The 20,814-nt window shown below is 41.5% G+C and overlaps 1 protein-coding gene across 2 annotated transcripts in view; it reads right to left on the bottom strand.

Moving 5' to 3' along the window:
* Positions 1-10: 10 nt before the first annotated feature.
* The window catches only part of cbx1a (chromobox homolog 1a (HP1 beta homolog Drosophila)), a 55,586-nt gene continuing 34,782 nt past the window's right edge, over positions 11-20,814 (bottom strand). The window contains exons 2-7 of one of the 2 annotated variants that reach the window (XM_060901782.1): positions 16,075-16,178; positions 14,205-14,246; positions 7,458-7,632; positions 4,364-4,541; positions 2,551-2,642; positions 11-1,789 (exon numbers count right to left, since the gene is read on the bottom strand). In XM_060901782.1, the coding sequence (XP_060757765.1) occupies positions 1,645-1,789; positions 2,551-2,642; positions 4,364-4,541; positions 7,458-7,632; positions 14,205-14,246; positions 16,075-16,123 (681 nt within the window). In that variant the 5' untranslated portion in view covers positions 16,124-16,178 and the 3' untranslated portion in view covers positions 11-1,644. The remainder of the gene's footprint in view (positions 1,790-2,550; positions 2,643-4,363; positions 4,542-7,457; positions 7,633-14,204; positions 14,247-16,074; positions 16,179-20,814) is intronic. The other variant, XM_060901783.1, reaches the window with a different exon arrangement.

Below are 20,814 nucleotides of genomic sequence, written 5' to 3'. Positions count from 1 at the left end.
GAGACAGCACTTAATAAAAATGATTTATTTAAAAAAAAAAAGCGCCACAAGATGGCAAGCTTATTTTAGACAAACATCTAACAGAGGGATACAGATTAATTAACAGTGACAAGTAACTGAATGAAAAACACAGAATGGGTGCTTTTTAAAAGGGGAGCGGGGGGGGAACAAACACTTCCATAATACTAATAGTGTGCTGTCTACTCACTAACTGAATGAGAACATATAGCATTAACTAGCAGGATGCAGTTCTGACAGTTTCCCCTGAAAACTGGAACTAATGTTTTGTCATTAGCCTGAGCCCTATGAGACTTGGATAATCGTGTCTGGTTCTTTCACCACCATGGTACATTGCGTTGCATTACTTGCTCACCTGCGTTCCTTCAGTGTTTTTATGCAGATCTAAAAAAACATCCCACTGTGTCCATCTATTCAACTGTAAAATGTCCAGGTGCAAAATCTAACCCCCATTATTTAAAACCATACACCACCACATGTTAGGATTATAGGAAAAGTAGCTTCCAACGCTATGTGAGAAGATGAAGTCAGTAGTTTCAGTCAGTCAATGCTGCCACATCTTGAGTTTAGAACAGCCTTCTAAACATGAAGTTTTCAATTAATACAATACCCAGACTACAGCAGGCACAGGAACTGAACAGCACACCCAGCGAAATGATGTTTACAATCTACCCACTTTCCAGACAAGGAAGAGAGAGGGAAGGGGAGAAGAAAAAAAAAGCTTTTAAACATGAATTCCAGTTCCTATACTGTTAAATAATGCTATATAGCATTATCCATTTACACACCATGGAACAAAGCAACATATTTAATAACAAAGTTTAATAAAAAAAAAAACACAGGGGCAAAGAAAGCTACAACTAACACAAGTGGAAAGTGAAAAGCAACAGACCTGAAAGTCAGTTTAACAAAATCACCGGGTATTAAAGGTTTTGGTTAAAATGTTATATACCACATGCATGTTCGTTCTTTGAATGATTTGGGTTGCATCCGTTTTATGTTGTTCAGTTCTTCATGTTGCACTTACAGTAATGAGAACTATAAGCATATAGAGAAACTCGAAGGCAGGAAAAACTTGAAATAGCAACGGGGGGGGGGATTAAATAAGTGGCCATCCAGTTAAAAATACTGGAAGTGTGTTCAGCGTTAGTCATAATGAGGGAAAATCATACGCCAGGGCGATGTGAAGATCTAGACAAAGAAAGGGGGAGTTAAGAATGTGTCTGAATTTAAATCCTAAAATGAAATTTAAATGCAAGAGCGCAACAGTTCAAGTTTATTTTTGCTTTAAAAAAAAAACCCGGTGTTTGCTTCACATCACAATACATAAATCGCTACAAGCCTGCAGGTGTGACATAAAATCATACATAAACACTGACTTGGGACCAATTTGCAACTTGGTAAACTCTTTTCCATAATCCAACAAGGGGGGGAAGGATCAAACAGAGAAGTGTTTCTGTAGTTATACAGACTAATATTTAACCTCCAGAAAGCCCCACCACTGTATGCATGTTCTCCACACAATAGCCCAGTGTCCAAGGTTTATGGCAAAAGTTAAAAAGGTTATTTCAAAAAAAAAAAATTTCAGAAACTGAGAGTAACCACCATGTTGACAATTCCTGCCTATTAGTTTTTGTCATCTTTCTTCTCCTCTTCCTCGTTGGGGTACGAGTGCCACGTTAGTCGTTCCTCATAGAAAGAAATAACTACTTGTGGGCACTTCACATTCGCTTCCTTTGCTGGCACAAGATCTGCCTCATCTGAATTTTTCCTGCAGGTAAGAGAGAAAAAACAAACAAACATTAAGGTATACTTGACTACATAGGTCATAATTTAATCCATTAATATTTCAGGTCTTTAAATGACTGACAGTGCAGATTCAGTAAAGTCACCAAAGTAGGATCACACGTGTTGGATGTCCCAAAATTCTCCATACATAGGGGAAATTAACACCAGCAAGATGTGCATGCGCACATGGAGGGAGGGAGAGAGAGAAAGAAATGCTTTGTTGACGAGAGGTCAAAAGAGAATGCCCAGACTAATTTAAAATGGACAATAAGGCTATAATAACTCAACCTCTTTACAACCATGGGGAGCAAAAAAAAAATATTGCATCTCAAAAACATCGAACCAGGTTCCACTCTTCTCAGCCAAGAACAGGAAATCAGAATGCAGTGGGCACAAGCTCACTAAAACGGGACCGTCAAAGCCTGGTCCAATGAAACCTTGAATTTGAAGTCAAAAACATGAATCAATTAATCCAAACTGCCTTGTGTTGAAGTTTCAGGTTGGTGGTGGTGTAATAGTGTGGGGAATTTTCTTGCCATGGAATTGCAAGGGTACCCTACACAATATTAGCGTGGTGCTCCGAGTAAAGTGCATGTGTGAATGGGGCAAAACGACAAAGCGCAATTCTAATATAGAGAATCTCCAAAAAAAATAAAAAAAAAAGTCTATGGGTCCCAAAACCAAGACTGTAGAATCTCTGCCCTCATATATTTCTGTTCAGAAACACGAGTTATCTTCACACACCATTTCATGAGGAACATCAGCTCTCCACTGGAATCTGTAGCTCCAATAATGCGTTCAGGATCCAAACCCCGTGCAAAGCCCCGTGGCTTGTCCTGCAACAGGAAAGGAGAACCCTTCAACTTTCATACTATGGTTTAAAAGCAGGCATCCAGCTGTTCATTTAGTTAAAGCCCACATACCCCCCCCCAAAAAAAAGTTTATTTATATGGTGCAGGTTAAACCTATTGAGGTTTTTCACCCACGTGACCAAGTCATGTGATGCATCGTTAGGCTGCCATTTTGGACGTCACGGCTCGAATCAGTTTGAATGTGAGGAAGGCGACAAACGAAAAACATAAAAGAAAAAGGAGCGAGATGCAGAAAACACCACTATCCAGCGACGTAGGGCATTTACAGGGCGAGCAGAGGGAGAGGTATTTGCAAAAATTGAGGTTAGCAGGCTTAGAGAACGACGTTTACCTGCTTCCACCAGGATTGTTCACTGACGTACGGAAGTACACGAAGCCCTCGTCCCACATGACCTGTATACCTATGTCGTTAAAAACCCATCGCCATACACAGGTATTGATCTGAAAGCGTATAAGAGTTTGGATGCCTACAAATATTTTGTGTCAGGCTGGGTAACATGCCTACGTCAGCGGGTCGTCCCTGGAGCCGGTGGTCGCCATCTTATTACAGCTAAGGTGTTCACATTTTCATTTACTTTCGGTCCTCAGGATAAACAAAATGTTATTAAATGTCATTGAAATAACTTCTTAGTCTGTTGAGACATGGCCCGTTATAAATTTGCTGTTACCAGGCAATGACTAAGAACTGTATTATTAGGGTCGGTGTGTGTTGTAGCAGTGTACTAGCAGCTAGCTGTTAGCACTAGCTAATGTCAACAACATAGTAGCTAGTATGTTACTGTAGCAATGTTTATGTTCAGTCATTTGGATGACTGTTAAAACCTTTCAGTCTCAAGTTTTTCCTTTACCGTATTTACTAGTTTACTGTAATTATGATCCGGCAGCTATTTACACCGGATCCAGTGTAAATAGCTGCCGGAGCGCGCTGCTTAATTTGAGGGGGAGCAAGCCGGAGTGCGCTCCGGAACCTCGGCCGGAGCACTCCGGGAGCAAGCCGGAGCGCGCTGCTTAATTTGATGGGGAGCAAGCCGGAGCGTGCTGCGGAACCTCGGCAGGAGCACTCCGGGAGCAAGCCGGAGCGTGCTGCTTAATTTGAGGGGGAGCAAGCCGGAGCACGCTCCGGGACCTCGGCCGGAGCACTCCGGGAGCAAGCTGGAGCGCGCTGCTTAATTTGAGGGGGAGCAAGCCAGAGCGCGCTCCGGAACCTTGGCCGGAGCACTCCGGGAGCAAGCCGGAGCGCGCTGCTTAATTTGAGGGGGAGCAAGCCGGAGCGCACTGCTTAATTTGAGGGGGAGCAAGCCGGAGCGCACTGCGGAACCTCGGCCGGAGCACTCCGGGAGCAAGCCGGAGCGCGCTGCTTAATTTGAGGGGGAGCAAGCCGGCGCGCGCTCCGGCAGCTATTTACACTGGATCCGGTGTAAATAGCTGCCAGATCATAATTACAGTAAACTAGTAAATACAGTAAAGGAAAAACTTGAGACTGAAAGGTTTTAACAGTCATCCAAATGACTGAACGTAAACATTGCTACAGTAACATACTAGCTACTATGTTGTTGACATTAGCTAGCTTGACCCTCAAAATGGCAGACACCGGGGCGTCACGTGACCCTGTGACGTCAGGTGAAATACCTCAATTGACAGTTTTAACTCCTCACCAATATCCAGAAAGAAAATCCATTTCTTACCTCATCTTTCCTCTTCTTAGGCCTGTCTTCACTGCCTGTCTCATTATCTGACTCTCCCACTTTTCTCTTGCCACCCGTGTCTTTTTTCTCATCTCCAGCCTTCTTCTGTGACTGCAGGAACTCCGCTATCAAGTCTGGACAGTCAAGGTTATCTTCAGGCTCCCATGTGTTGTCTTCACTAATTAGAACATTAAAAGCATCACAAAGTTGCTCACTAGTGTATACAAAATGACCATGGAAATAGTTAAAGCCAAAGAATCCAGAGCAAAAATATTTAAAATATTGAAATCTCATATTTAGCAATTTTGGTAATTTGTTGACTGGTGGTGATACTACTGCGAGGCATTAGGCCTGGCTTGCTTTAACCATGCATATGCAAGATGGCTGCAGCAGGTATAGCATGAGCACATGCACAGGCCAAATAAAAAGTTAAATATTTATAAAAGCACCTCTCTCACACCCAAGGTCACTTAATTTTTTTTTTCTCCATGAAAACAAGGATTAGGATGCAATACCAAATGGCGCAGCTACCCACAGACCCACCAAAAGGTGCACGAAGATAAATCCCACACGTGTCCACCAATGAAATTGGACTGCCTTTATGTTTGATTACAGGGCACATTTTACCAGGACAAATTTTCAACAAACCCAAGCAATGTTACACCATTCATTTCCATCCAGAGTTGTATTAATGTGTTGCTGAGATCTTGTCTCGATAAAGGGACAGTTGAACCACTGTGTCAAGTCTTCTCCCAGCACATCCCAAAGACGTGCACTGGGCCAAGGTTGGGACTCTGTGGTGGCAGCAAATTCATGTGTGAAAATGATTCCTCATGCTTCCTAAATCACTTTCACACTTTGAACCCTATTTTTATGCCAAGGCCACTAGGGAAAGCCAGAGGTTTTAACCCCCCCCCAAATTGGTCATTCAGGTCATCAGCTGACTTCATTTTACTGCCACAATGTTGCGGACCCTCGACCTGACCAACAGATCAGAACACTGCCTCCAGAAGCTTGTACTTGAACGATGAGTGCATCACTTCATGCTTCTTACCCTGACACACCCATCGCTCTGGTAGAGCTGGACTCCGACCATGTGACCCTTTTCCATTGGTCCAGAGTCCAATCTTTATGCTCCCAAGCAAACTGAAGCCTTTTCTTCCAATTAGTCTCACGAACAAGTGGTTTTCTTTTAGGCTACATCCACACGACAACGAGTTTTTTTTTTTAAATATCGTGTCCACATGGGCAATGGATCAGTAAAATATCAGGTACATATGGCAACGCAACGCTTGCTGAAAACGATGCAATGCGCATGCCACACCTCTACGTGCGCTGTAAGACGGTCCCATCGGAGACACCAGAATAGAAGTAGACGCATGCGCATAAACCCCTTCTTCTGTAGCATTAGCCACAAAGTTTTGATTATTAATCAGTAGCGTAAAACAAAAGACACGGAAAGAGGAATGAATGGGGGTAGATGGAAGCCGGTATGCCAACATTCTGATATCCTCCAGAATTCTTTAATGGTCCGGAATAAATTGAATGCTACACGTTGATGGATTACTTTGTTCTTCTACACCCTTTTTGAGGAATGTATTGTCGGACTTAAACCAACATCTGAAGAGGTGAGATCACGCCTTTTTTTTTCCCGGCGGGATTGTTTTTGGAAAGCAGTGAAAATATTTTGTAAGCGCGTTTCATGAACCAAGTTATAGGATTTGTTGATAACTCACATCGAGTTCGTTACACTTCTACCAGGCGTGAAGCACTGACAGTCATGTGGTTGTGACGTCATCGTAAACAAATCCTTTCTACTCATCCAGACGACTTCGCAACGGCGCCGTTGCCAGATTTTTCTACTCTGGAACCCGTTCTCAAAAGATTTCGTTTTGGGGCACCCAAAACACCGGTGCCGTGTGGACGCCAGGCCGAAACGATAAACAATTTTATCAGATTCACCTGAATCCGTTGCCGTGTGGACAGGGCCTTAGTCACACAGCTATTTAATCCCAATCATGAGAGTTCTTGTCACACTGTGTGGGGAAATGCTCAAACATTCATTACTAAACAGTGAGCTCTACTACCCTTTTTTTTTTTTTTAAGACTTCAAGTGATCTCCGATCATATTCAGTAAAGATTCCCCCCGACCATATTTCTTCCATGAAGTTGATGGCTCACCACCATCCTTCCAGGTTTTAAAAAACACGTTGGACAGTTCTTAACCCAACTCCAGTGGTTTCATCTCCTTGGCTTTTTCCTTTACTTGATGCAGGCCAATAATTTGATCCTTCTGAAACACCTTTTCCATGAACACGTGATGCGTCTTTCAAAAAACATTTAAGAAATGAGAAGCTACTCAGTTAAAATAATTGTTGGCAGCTGAAACAATCACTGCAGTAATTATCCAATCAAAGGCTCTTAAGTATTTGCTTATTTAAATCCAAATGGCAACTTTTTGGGGGCCAGGCAGTATAGTTGCACCTCAATGGGTTTAACAATGGCATTTAATAAAAAAACGTCATTTAAAGAGCTTTAGCATAACACAGGAAGTTTCTCATCCCGTTGATACCAGAGCCACCCATGGCCTCCGGGCTTGAGAGCAAAGCCAGCCCGTGGTGTCAGCAAGGGAAGGGTAGCATACGCTCGCTCACTCCCAAGTTCAGAGCGTTATACCACCCCAATGCTGCATGAGCAAGCAGTTCAAAAAGATGGGGTCTGCTGGTGTCACATGCCTCGGAGGAAGCATGCAGCAGCCTTCGCCCTCCCTGGTTGGTAGGTGTCTAGTGGGTGGGAATTGGCAATGACTAAATGGCCAATTTAAGGGGTTCCAAGTACTGTAATCCGTCCTCGTAATCAGTTTTATACTGCTGCAACAAAATTACCCTCAGGGATCAATAACGTACACTCCCCTTTCCTTTCTATCAGCTGGCAGTCCAATGGTATAGGAGGGTAATGAAGAAACCATTAACCAAAATGAAAATAGACCAAAATATTGAAGTAAATTTAAACCATTAAATATAAAAAATGGTATGCAAGACTTTCAGGGTGACTTTTCCTTGAAGGAGGGTCAGGTTTTAATGCCTTCACTCACTCTGTGAAGCCCTTCCATTTGAGCAGATACTCGACTCTACCCTTCACCACTCGCCGGTCCAGAACCTTCTCCACCACATATTCTTCCTCTTCCTCTTCTAGCACCTCCTCCACCTTCTTCTTAGCCTGCTTCTTTCCTCCGGTGGATGCCAGTTTGGCAGCTGCCTGCGCAGGTTCTAGAGGGAAGAAGAGAGGAAAAGCACTCTAGCGTTGTCTTTTTTTTCCTCCCCCCTTCAATATCTCAACTAGTGCCGATTAAAATATGGATTTAAAAAAATAAATAAAAAACCTCAAAAAGGCAAGAAAGCAGGTTTTAAGCAAAAGCTTTTTTTTTTTGCATTGCAATCAATATTACAAAAGTGTACAAGTATGTACTTCGATCGCATATAATTAGCCAATGGAATAAAAATATATTTTATATAATTCTACATCTAGTAATGAATGAGAATTCATTTTGATCCCATCAACATTGGATCACTTACTGTAAATTAAGCCATCAGTGCCTTTATATGCACTTCTTTCAGCTGCTCCTGTTTGTTCGGGGTTGCAACAGTGGACCTGTTCCGCATATTTGGTATAGGTTTTATACCGTATGCCCTTCCTGACACCACCCTCCCCAACCTATCTGGGCTTGGGACCTGCACCAAGTATGTACCGTCTTGTACAACCCCAGTGGCTGGGTATTTTACTTAATCTGCAAGTCTTTGAACTGTGGGGAAAACCAGAGTAAACCCATGGAGACACAGGGAGAACATGCAAACTCCACACAGAAAGGCCCCCATTGGCCATGAGGTTTGAACCCGGAACCTTCTTGCTGTGACGTGACCATGCTAACCACTGCACCACCTATAGCACTTTTACATGTAAAGTCATGAAAAGTCTGCAGTAATAGCACAAATGCCCTCATTTGTAGCTTGGACTCTGAAGTACATTTTGAATGGAATTGCAGCAACAGCGTCATGCCTACAAACATTAAGCTACAGGTGATTAAATGACATGATCGTCAAACAGTTCTACCATGGTCCTGAATATTTGTGGGTTGTTTTTTTTTTTTTTTAAATTGTGTAGTTTGTAATGTAAACATTAAAGGGGAACGGAAGGCAAATTTATCAAAATTCTCTCATTTAATAAAATATAGGAATGCATTTCTGACAACTATTTTGTCACTACTATAGCAAGTTATGAGTGTTTGAAATATGCCATGTAATACATCAGTCCATGTAATGGCTGTAAACAAGATTCGCTGAGACCTGTGCGAGACATCAGAGTGACCAACATCTGCCAACACTGTCAAAAGACGCATGCCCTCTTTCCAATGCTGATGTAATCAAGTCGGAAGAAGTTTTCCCTGTGTCCGAAATAGTGAGGATTATGTGGGAAATGAGCTCAGTATATGTATTTATTATAAAAATACACGCATGTATTTATCATTTTGAAAACCCACTAGCTGCCTGAGCTGGCACGTTTTAATCATGCGACAATAATGACAAATACCAGCATGATGGACTAGTCCTTATCCTGTCGTCTTTCCAACTCTTCTCTACTCCATGTTTATTCGAAGTCGTATGGAATAATCTCCATCACTGATGAAGCTGGCAAATCTTGAAATTAATCTAAATTGGAATGATGTGTGATCTGGCTGCTGTGTAAACAGTTTTCAAAATGGCGGCGCTGACACGTCACGTTTGAAGTCTCGCACAAGTCTCATGAAGATCGCGTGGATAAGCAACGCCTGCCGTTGACCATATGAACCAGCCCTCTCAATATATTTCTGAGAAAAGGGCAAGTAAGAAAGTAGTAGGCAGAGGTTAAGCCAGGGATCCCAGCAGTAATTGAAAAAAATAGAGGAATGTAAGTAACTATCAGCATGGGTCAAGGGGGCTGTAAGCCCTTTGCGGGGTGCAGGGGCAGTGCCCCTGCTGGGGGTACAGCGGGTGAAGCCCCCTGAAGCTGTTGAGATTTTAACATTTAAAGATGCTATAGAACACATTTTTTACATAGATTTAACATAGAAAAGCAACAGAATTTAACAATAACGTATCTATTTGATGCCATATTTTGTAATCTATGACATAAGTGGCCAAAAAAAAAAAAAAAAAAAAAAAAAATTTATAAAAAGACGAAAATATAGCTTTGAAGAATACACTTGCCTAAATATTCCACTGACTTCGTTATAATCATAGTATCCATAGTTCATCTCATTTTTTTTTTTGTTTCGAGTTAGTCAATACTAGTCTAATATAAGCCACATTCATTTTTCAAAAATCATGAATATGAGCAGAAATCAATGATTCAGTAATATTAGATATATACATAGGTACAGCAAATATTGGAGATATTTGATTTAAACCTCTCTCTTTTTGAAAGGTTTCACTGCAGAGGAATTTAATGCTCTTTTCTGGGGTGCATTCTGTGAGCTTTCCTCCAGTTTTCTCTGAGCTTTCCTTCTGCTTTTTCTGATGTTCCTGCAGTGCTCTTTTGGATAGTTTCTTGGCTACCCTGTTTGCATGAGCTTTTGTTTCAAGTTCTGTATTTCACCACATTCATTAAATCTCTTCTTGGATTCAACTTCCTCTCTGGCTAAGCGCAACTACGCTTTCCAAGACATATTGAATTAAAGTTCAACGCATTAGAAGCAAAAGCACGAACAGAGTTAAAACACGTTTTCTAGCAAATGGGCGCAGCCATATTGTTTTCTCGTTCTATCGCGTACAGTCTCGCGGTATTTACATCAATCTAACTTCCGAGTGTTCCCGAATGTCAACGAGAACAAACGAAGCTGGCGAAAACATCGCTAAACAAGCAAACCAAATCAGAACATATTCTGCTGGTCATTTTACTTAAACATATTTTTAACAGATATGCAAGAGATTTTTTAAAAAAACAACACTTTGGCTAGAAAAATAGCAGAATTCCGCTAAATAGTGGATGTCTGGGATCCATGCTAAGCGTAAGCTGAGCGGAGGCTGCGTTAGCAGCTGCCGCGATGTATTTAAAAAAGGGGGGGGGGGGGGGGGTCCGGGGGTCCTCCCCTGGAAAATTTTGAAAACGTAGATGTTAAATGGTGAATTCTGAGTGATCCTGAATGCAAAATTTTATTTTTACGAAGTATAAATTATGAAGTAAAAACTTGTAAATCTCAATTCTTTGAAAAACCAGTGAGTAGCCGATAATGGAGCGTTTGTAGGTGGCAAAAATCGCCGGGTGCCGGCAGTTATTGAGAGGACTGATGAACTACATTCAACATGGCTAAAAACCAAAAAGGCTGATAAGTGTAATAGAACATGCCAATACGAGTCACGATAAGGTTACTAAAACCAAAAACAATTGAATAAAAACACGTTAAGAAATAAAAGCAAGTTTAAAAATTACTTCAGTTCCCCTTTGTCACCATTTACTCTGGCTGTGTATATGTAATTTTCATGTTAAAGGATATGGGACATGGATTTTTTTCTGGGTATAATTATGTATAAAGGACATAAGAAATGCCATCTAAATCACTGCAGGGCGTCAAAAATGTGAAAATCATCACATTATTCAAGTTTTTCTATACATCAGTGTAAAACAAGGATTCGTTAATGAGCTAGGTGGTCACGTGACCCGTGACGTCACAAAAACTTTCCAAGGAGCCAGCGCTTGGGAATCTAATGTAAACAGGTTACCGAAATGGACACCATCGACAGTGATATTCCCGATGTTTCACAGAGATGTGAAGTTAGACCTTATCAATTCGAACCGATAGCTGGAAATTCACATGAACATGGATCTTGTCTTTACTCTGACGAGTCAGATGATTGAGAGTGAGAGTTCATTCAGCCCTCATGAAACTGAAAGCGGTCGGCTCGATAAGACTTCCTGGTAAGTTAAAAACAATTCTGCTCAAAGGCTAATGATCTGTTGAAAGTAGTATTATTTTTGTATCATACATTGAAAGTTCATCATAGATCTAGCTAAAGTCCGTTGCAAGCTAGGTTTTTTTTTTGCTGATATTTTTCGAGATTGATTGAGATGCAATGCTTCCAGAGTCCGAGATGAAAACATTCAAAATGGCGAAACGAGTCAGAATTATGATAATCAATAATTGATGCACCCAAAATTATAATACTAATCCTTACCTCGGCTTTCAGTCGCTTAGCGCAGAGGTCTTCAACAGGGGGGGGGTCGCGAAATCGCACCGGATCACTCATATCAACAAAAATATTCCTGCCCTGTCCCCTGGCCTCCGTGCAGGGATGTAAATAGTGCACCTTTCGGCGGATGCTGCCTTTTTCACGGCTGAATCGCGCAGATCCGATTAAAAAAAAATAAAAAATAGCGATGTTGGTTCATGGAGCATGAAGTGCAAGGATGAGAGAGAGGCGGTTTGGGTCGGGAAGCTGCGCGCATTTGTGCAGCCTGGCGCAGGTGTGCGCGGCTTCCCGATTTGAACTATTTTTTTTCTCATCCTTATGCTTCCTGTTTCATGAATTAATATCGCTCAGTACCTGAGTATTAATGTTGAAAGAATCTTCAGTGAAATGGTCCGAACACAGTTTGTGGGAAACAGTAGGTGCAAAGTTTTTTTCAACAGGTGTTCTGTAAAGTTGTTCTACCAAGCCTACTGCGCATGCGCAGGTGAACCCACACTTTCCTCAGTTTCGGGTCCTTGGGGAATGCAAGAAAACTTACTCCAGGGCATTTCCCATTGGAATTATTGCAACCATAAGCAGCACAATACACCATGATGTCCAATGTATGATGTCCAATGTACTTTAAAGACTATAAAAACAATTTTCTTGTCATCCACTTCTCCATTCATCTACCCACTTGTGCTGTGCCCGAAAGTTTTTGTGACGCATGATCACGTGACAGCGGCTCTTCCGGTTGCAAAAAATGCATATCGGAAGTCGAGCAGAAATGCCATATAAATCACGAATATAACGATTTTGCTGAATTTAACAGATGATTTTGTATTTGTTAATGCAATGAATTCATATTTTTAGTGGAAAGAAACTGATATAGCGTGCTTTTATGTTTCATGTCCCATATCCTTCAAGTTCCTGCTGTTGCTGTAAATGGCTAGCCATTTCACGTATAATTATATATAAAATAGACCACACAGTTTTTTTTCCACTCAAGTGATGCTTTAGCAAATTTTCTCCGTTAGTTTCCAAGCTACACAAAGGGGTCCGGGGTCCCCAAAATGGCAGCCAAGAGTACAGGCCCTTCTCTAAAAATGTTTAACCAAGCAATGTTCAGTACAAGGTGACTAACAGTAGTTGCTGGGCAGCAGAAAAGCATGTACTCTATAGCAGAAACTAAAATGGCTCCTGGAACTACAACCCAGAAACTGAACTCAGTCCTGTAGCTTCGGTCATGATACTGGAGAACACATTCCAGACCTGGCCTTCAACTGTAAACTAATGCAAGCTTTACAAAACAATGGCCTTTTGCCATTTAAATTTCAGTGTATTTGAATCTCAGTAGTGCAAATGATCAGCAATAAAAGGGCAAGTCATTAGCAAAAAAAAAAAAAAACCTATATTTTATGCTTCAAACATAACCATATTTATCAGTTATGTAAACACCATTAAATATGCAGTTCAAAACAGGCGAAAGAGGCAGCGCAACTAGCACAAAACAGCGAAAGTAAATAGTATTCAAAATTTCCACCAGTTCAAAGATTATTAAAAAGAAAACCCACATCCAATATACAGAAAAATTATTTAATATTCCTTGAATTTCAAATTATACAACATGAAAAAGGTATCCCAGAATATAGATTTTCTAATATCTAAGCAACAGAGGTCACAGCCATGATGCATTTTCATAAACACCCCATTTCTCGGGTAAAATAATCCTTCTGCCAAGAGTCTTGCAAAAACACTGAGCAAAATAATCCAAGAATTCTAATAATTTAAGACAATTACATGCAGTGCCTTACATGTCCACCTGTTTTTCTTTTGTGTGTTAGAATCTGAAATAGATGTGAAGACTTATCCCCCACTAACACCTGATAGTGCCACCTTTGGCCACAAATACATTTAAAAGTATTCTGGGATACAACTCAACCCCACCACCATGCTTCACTGTAAGGATGAGGTTCTCAAAGTGATGTACTGGATTTTCTGCTAAACCTAGCACCAAGGCCAGAAAGTTACACTTTGTTCTCATCAGACCAAAGAAGCCTTCTCCTCATGCTTGCCATCCTGTCTACAAACAGGATTTCATGCAGCTTCCCCCTCCTCCAAGAATGGCTTTCTTCAGACTACTCTGCTATAAAGCCCAGCTTTGTAGAACGTCGGAGTTGTCCGACAATCAGCTTCTCCCATCTGAGCTTTGGCTCTCTCCAGTTATCCTTCGCCTCTTCATTGTTTCTCTGACCAATTCCCCTCCTTACTTAGGCTACATCCACACGACAACGGCAACGAGATTTTAAAAAATAAATTAAAAATAATAATAATAATAATAATAATAATAATAATAATAATAATAATAATATCGCGTCCACATGGGCAACAGATCAGTAAAATATCAGGTACATATGGCAACGCAACGCTTGCTGAAAACGATGCAATACACATGCCACACCTCTAGGGGCGCTGTAAGACGGTCCCATCGGAGACACCAGAACAATAGAAGAAGTAAGGACGCATGCGCATAAACTATTATGCGCGAGACTTCATATTAGCCACAAAGTCAGAAAAATCTGTTCGTAAAATTACATTATAATGACCAAATACAATGAAAAGTATTTTTCCAGTCTCACCTGTGAAAGGTAATCCCATGTGATCTTGTTTGGACGGCAAACCTGTTGGTACAATTAAACGCAGCACATGAATGAGGCATCTTTATTCTCCGCTTCGACCCATCCAATATGGCGGCGAGGATGACGTATGATTCTACGCGGAAGGCGGCGTCTTTAATGGTCCGGAATAAATTGAATGCTACACGTTGATGGATTAATTTGTTCTTCTACACCCTTTTTGAGGAATGTATTGTAGGACTTAAACCAACATCTGAAGAGGTGAGATCGCTCCTTTTTTTCCCTATTTTTGCTGGCGGGATTGACTCTGCCCTAAGGGCTATTCTCTCCCTCTCTCACGTTGCACCATTACACAATAAATATTCACAGTGAAATTATTTTGTAAGCGCGTTTCATGAACCAAGTTATAGGATTTGTTGACAACTCGCATAGAGTTCGTTACACTTCTACCCGGCGTGAAGCACATGTGGTTGTGACATCATCGTAAACAAATCCGTTCTACTCATCCAGACGACTTCGCAACGGCGCTGTTGCCAGATTTTTCCACTCTGGAACCCGTTCTCAAAAGATTTCGTTTTGGGGCACCCAAAACGCCGGTGCCGTGTGGACGCCAGGCCGAAACGATAATTTTATCAGATTCACCTGAATCCGTTGCCGTGTGGACAGGGCCTTAGTCAGTGACCTTTGTTGGACAGCTTGCTCTTAGTAGAACTGTGGTTGTGAGACATTTTATTTCTAAATAATTTTGCACACCGTTTTCAAATTCTCATTTCAATAATATGGATTGTTGTAAGATTAATGATCTATAATCCCAATCTCAAGTCCCTTCCGGTTCATAATTAAAATCAGCATGCATTGAGAAGATGGCAAAGAATCAAACCAGCCAGTTCATAAAAGTGGCCTACTATTCCCCCCCAAAAAAAAAAAAACCCGGGTAAAATCTATTCCTAAAGTAGTCTAGAGCAAGGAACCATGATCAAAATATAGTAAAAGCACATGAGAAAAGGTTAGGTGTTATGGAAAAGAACCACCACTATACAGAAGCCAACACCACACTGTGGAAACAGTTATTCTGTGCATACAATTAATACATAAACTCAGGGTTTGTTTTTTTTAAAGCATATGCATTCCTCAGTGAATACAAAGGAGGGTAATTAACAGACCTGTCCCTTCATATTAAAAGGACCCCCACCCATCACCAGTATCAACATCTGAAACTTTCTAACCTCGTGCTTCATTTAGACTACAGCCAGGTTTAAGCATTTTAATCTTAGCCCAGCCTCATTGGGGTTCATGGTTCAATAGATTTACTGCTAGCGGGAAATCGTCAACTTTATTAATTAACTTAAAGTTCATTTTTAATCAAAGAAATCCAGAAGTCTTGACAGATGGGTCCATTTTTCTGATAACTAGTCCAGTTCCTACTGCACAAGCAGAATAATGTAAACACTAGGATTAGCTTTATAGTGAATATGTTTAACCGCATTTCACTAACAGCATTGCGTTGTTCATAAGTTTCATTGCAGTTTTTAATATCAGAATCAGCCTTCAGAAAAACTAAATACCACCATTTAAACAGACCAAGCAGATATGCCAAGCAGGTCCATATAATGTATTATATTTTATGCCTAAACCTTGTCAAATTTCTCTTAATTGTCTTAATCATCAGCAATTAATGACCAAGTGTACATGTGCATTTTATGGCAGGGAAATCAACTGTTGGAACACAAATTTCCATTCTTGTGCCTTCACCCAACGTGCAGAGTGAATTTGTCTGTACAACGACCTCTCCACCACCCGTTCCCAAAACACACGGCAAAGAGAGACAACACAGGGAACTGAAGCTTAGCGTAATAGAAAAGTTGTGCGACACCTGAGGGGACACTGGCAGCATCACTAGTGTTGTCTGTTGGCTGGCTCATACTCGTCAGGGAAGAGTCTGCGGAACCTTCTGGTTCCTTGTCAACGTCAAAAGAGCTGAACAGAGTGAAAGTGCAGATTAGGGAGGGGAAGAGGCAAGGGGTCCATAAAATTGAGTGACATCAGGGAAAGAATAACAAGGGAGAAAACATAATTGGTAAGGAAATACAACATTACTACCAATAATAAACAATACTTTAGTAATTTTGTTAGCTAAACAGTTTTTTTTTTAAGCATGGTAGGCAAGAGGTCATTCTGTAGAGTTTATTTTTGACCACCAATCTGCAACATTCAAAACATCTCACCAATAGTTCCTGTTTATTTAAAAAAAAAAAAAAAAAAACACAACCTTCAGCCTAAAAATTGCCTTACACTAGCATCTGCAATTCAACATGACATTTTGAGACAGGTTTATAGTTAACTTAGGCAGGTTTTAAACCAAAACTTGACCAGGAAACCTTACATCTCACCTGTAGCCACATCCCTATAGCCTCGGTCACAACCGGCCGTACGTGCTCCTACGGCCGGTCTACGTGCAAAAAACGCAAGAAACGCACGGAGGGTGCGCGTGAGACGTGCTGATTTTCGAGCCGTAGACTGGCCGCAGAGGTTCTTTGTCATGTCAAACAAACTCTACGGGCGCTTACGTTTTTTTCAGGTTGCAAGACAAACTTACAGCCAACTTGCATCTTTCTCCATGAACCCAAAAAAAAAAAAAAAAAAAGCAGCAAATTTGGGAAACGGCAAAAATCGCACAGCCAAAAAAAAAAAAATAAATAAAATACGTCCGGTTGTGGCCTAGGCTTATAATGGCTACAAACGTAAAAGATATGCATCCAAGTACAGCAATCAACCAAAGACCGAGTGACTTCTAGCCTGGCTAACGCGACTTCAAAGCTCTCCGAGCTATTGGTCTGGCCAAGATATTAAGCCCAACCGTTTCCCAGAGCCCGTGGTTGACCCGCCTCCCTGAAATGCCTCAGTTTGCTACTGGTCGAAGCCAGAAAAGGCTGTGACGAAGCTTAAACCAATCACATCACTCTTTCCTCTGACGTATGCGACGCGACGGGGCTAACTGGTAGATTAAACTCTTACCGAAGCCGGTCGGGAGCAAGGCGAAAACGTCCTTCCTTTCAATAAATACCTCCAGGGCTGCTCTTTGCTCTGCTTTCAATGAGAACTTCCCGTTGAATGCTTTCAATACAGCATCTATGCGTAATAGATGCGGAAGCGTGAATGAAGCGCTTCCGGCATAGATTCTGTAAACAATCTATGGCTTCCGGTCGCAGTTCTACTACGTCAGTGCCTTGAACACGCCTCTACCCAGGACCGTTGGAGATGCTCAAAGTTGATTGGTTCCCGATTTTTCGGGAGCTTGGAAGAGCTGTAGATAGCTTGCCTGGCCAGACTAAGCTCGCAACAGGCCCTCGTGTTGCGTCACGCTTAGGATGGGTGGGCCCAGGCTAAGTGACTTCACCTTCGGAGGACTACATAAATTACAGCGCTTGCTAATCATGGTTTATCATTTGTAACCTGCTCAAATTAAGGCATTTTCTTCAAACGGCATGCCTGCTGTATCACAATTAACCATTTCTAGTTATGACCCACTCAATTTATTGTGCTAACCTGCAGGGGTTTTAAATATACAGTATGCGTTTTAGGTACAGGGAGTGTTCTGACAATTCTCAGGTCCTTATTCAACCTACAGGCATTTCAGCAGCAAGTGCTGGAACTAAAATGATTTGTCACACCAAGCAGCATTAAATCACAGAATGCTCAGAACATACAGCACTGGTCAAAAGTTTGGACACACCCAATTCAATGTTTTTCCTTTATTTTTAGGAGATACTTCATGCCTTAAAGTAAATGGACTGTTTCTTTACTTAGCTGAGCGGTTCTTGATATAATCTGGATTACTACAGTTGTAAAATTCAGCCATTAACTGCCTGAACTCAGACAAAGGCAGTGAAATTTCCACTAATTAACTTTTAATGAGATGCCTGCTAATAGAAAAAGCATCCCAGGTGACCTGCTCATGAAGCTGGTTAAGATAATGCCAGTAGTGTGTAAACCATCAGAGGTAAACGGTGGACACTTTGAAGCTAAATTATGAAACTTTAATAAAAAATAAAAAAAAACACTTGTTTAGCACACAATTCCATAGTGTTGATGTCTTGTTCTACCATGTGAAATTGTCAAAATACAGAAACCCGTGAGTGAGTAGGCATGTACAAATTTGACTGGTACTGTATGGAGCACTTGCATGTGACGTCACAGCCGATTCAGATTGTGACAGACGCCATCGTGTTGGTCAAACGCCATATTCCGCCTTCTACTTCTGGTTCTACTTCTGCTTTTACTTCTACCTTTTCTTCTGGAAAACCCTACTATATACAATTCTACTACAACGGCTGCGGCTACAAGCTCTCCCTACCTGTGCATGTTTATGTTTGTGTGTATTTTTGCGTGTTGTTCGTCTGTACCGGACTTCAATATCCACTACAACCGTATGGACTTACTGGACATTGCTTTCCAGCAGAAAATGACGGTTTGTAGCGATTTCCATCGCATGCACAACATTCCGGACAAGATAGTGAGACCAGCGGGGTCTCCGTGGATTGTTATCGGAAGCAAAGCGAAGGAGGCGCGCCGGGAGCCGAAGCAAAAGCGAGGCTGCAGAGCCGGCCTGTTGACTAAGCTCAGAAAACAGCTACTCAAACCTCCACTGCCAAGCCTCTACCTCTCCAACGCCAGATCCATGTAAACAACACGGACGATTTGGAATTACAACTGGAATTACCTTATTCTATTCTATAATCGGCTGGTCAGTGCTATACTCAATACTTAAGTAACTTACCCATCCAATGAGGATTGTTATTTTCTTGTTTACAAGATGCCACATCTGAGTCGCTGACAAATCCTGAATTTCTGTAGAGATAACTGTCCAGAGATTTATAGGCACGCAGTGCTTCACCACTGAACAGCGAGGTAAAGTTAATGAGGTAATCATACACGTCCGGGTATTCCGCTGGCAGTTCAAAATCCGGTCGTGAAAACTCCGTCCAGAAAGCCATAAGGGTCACAAATCTGTAGATCATTTATTTTAGACATATATCTAGTTATCTGTTCATTAGAAAAATGAGCCGTGTAGTCCATCGGTTGAAATTGATCCATTCTGCACACGAGTGCAGCAGTATTCAGCGGTGTTTTTGACCGACATGATGGCGGTTGTGTACTTTCCGGTCACGTGACTGCAAGATCTCTATAGTCTTAAATTTACAACTAGTACAGCTCACAACAAGCACCATCTACTCTTCTAATAGCACAATTTGAAAGTACGTTGAGAAAATTCCTGATTAGGTTATCCTACTTTATCCAGGCAAGCAAAATAACAGCCAGTTGTTTTGTGTTTTTGAGAAGCAAGCATCTCTAAATGCTTTCTTTAGTGCCCAGCTGTGACAGTTTCCAAAATCCACAACTGCAGGGTTTTTGTTTGTTTGTTTTTGGCTTGCTGCAAAATGACATTGTTGACATTTATCAAGTGATGTGCAAGATTGAAAAAAATGCTCACATGCACCTCTCATCAGTAATAAAGTCCCCCCCCCCTGCTTTCCCAATTTACAAAAATCATTATAGCTAAAATACTGCCTGGGCACAATTCTGAAACAAGTCATACTTCCAAGCATACTAATAAAATTTACAACCCATTCTGGTTATTACAAATTATGAAATCGAACACCACCGCACAAGTGTGACTCAGGATCAGCAACACAGGAGTGGTCAAAAAATAACACAAGACATGCAATTTAATAAGTTCTAAAGAAATGGCTCTTTACTTGGTTTCCTCTCCCCACTCCCCTCATTTAAAGCCAACGTCGTCGCTCTTAAATACAACCTCCCGTGATTAAACCATCACCTATTAATGAAGGGAAAAATACACTCCCAAAAACTCCAATCTAGAAAGCTGTATCAAAATTACAAGCAGATCATGGCAACCATGCTCCAAGACATCCCGTTCCCTACAAGGGCTAGTTTTAGCCATCTACTTAAGGTAACCATCTGGAGTAACCCCCCAGATGGTTATGGTATGGCTTATAGCTAATTTTCTTGATGTGTATGGCTCATGAAAATCAGAAATCCAGTACCTTAAAATACTGAGTAAAAACAGCATAAATACTGTACATCTCTGTCTAGTTCAGTACACACAGCCACAATCATGAAGACTGCTGACTTGACAGTTGTCCAGAAGACCATCATTAACACCCTCCACAAGGAGGGCAAGCCACAGGAGGTCACTGGTGAAAAGGCTGGCTGGAAAAGGTGCACAAGCAACAGGGATGACCGCAGCCTTGAGAGGACTGTCAAGAAAAGTCGATTAAAGAACATGGGAGAGCTTCACAAGGAGTGGACTGAGGCTGGTGTCAGTGCATCAAGAGCCAGCGCACCCCCCCACGTCTTCAGGAAAGGGACCAGAAGACAACATAAGTGTCTTACCAGGGCCAAGGATAGAAAGAACTGGACTGTCAGTTGGACTCAGTAGTCCAAAATCCTCTTTTCAGATAAAAGTAAGTTTTGCATTTCATTTGGAGATCACTGTCCTAGAGTCTGAAGGAAGAGTGCAGAGGCACAAAATTCAAGGTATTTGAAGTCCAGTGTGAAGTTTCTCTAGTCCGATGACTTGGGGTGCCATGTC

This window comes from Neoarius graeffei, chromosome 20, assembly GCF_027579695.1.
Source record: "Neoarius graeffei isolate fNeoGra1 chromosome 20, fNeoGra1.pri, whole genome shotgun sequence".
Lineage (NCBI taxonomy): Eukaryota > Metazoa > Chordata > Actinopteri > Siluriformes > Ariidae > Neoarius > Neoarius graeffei.
This window is presented reverse-complemented; position numbering and strand designations above follow the sequence as displayed.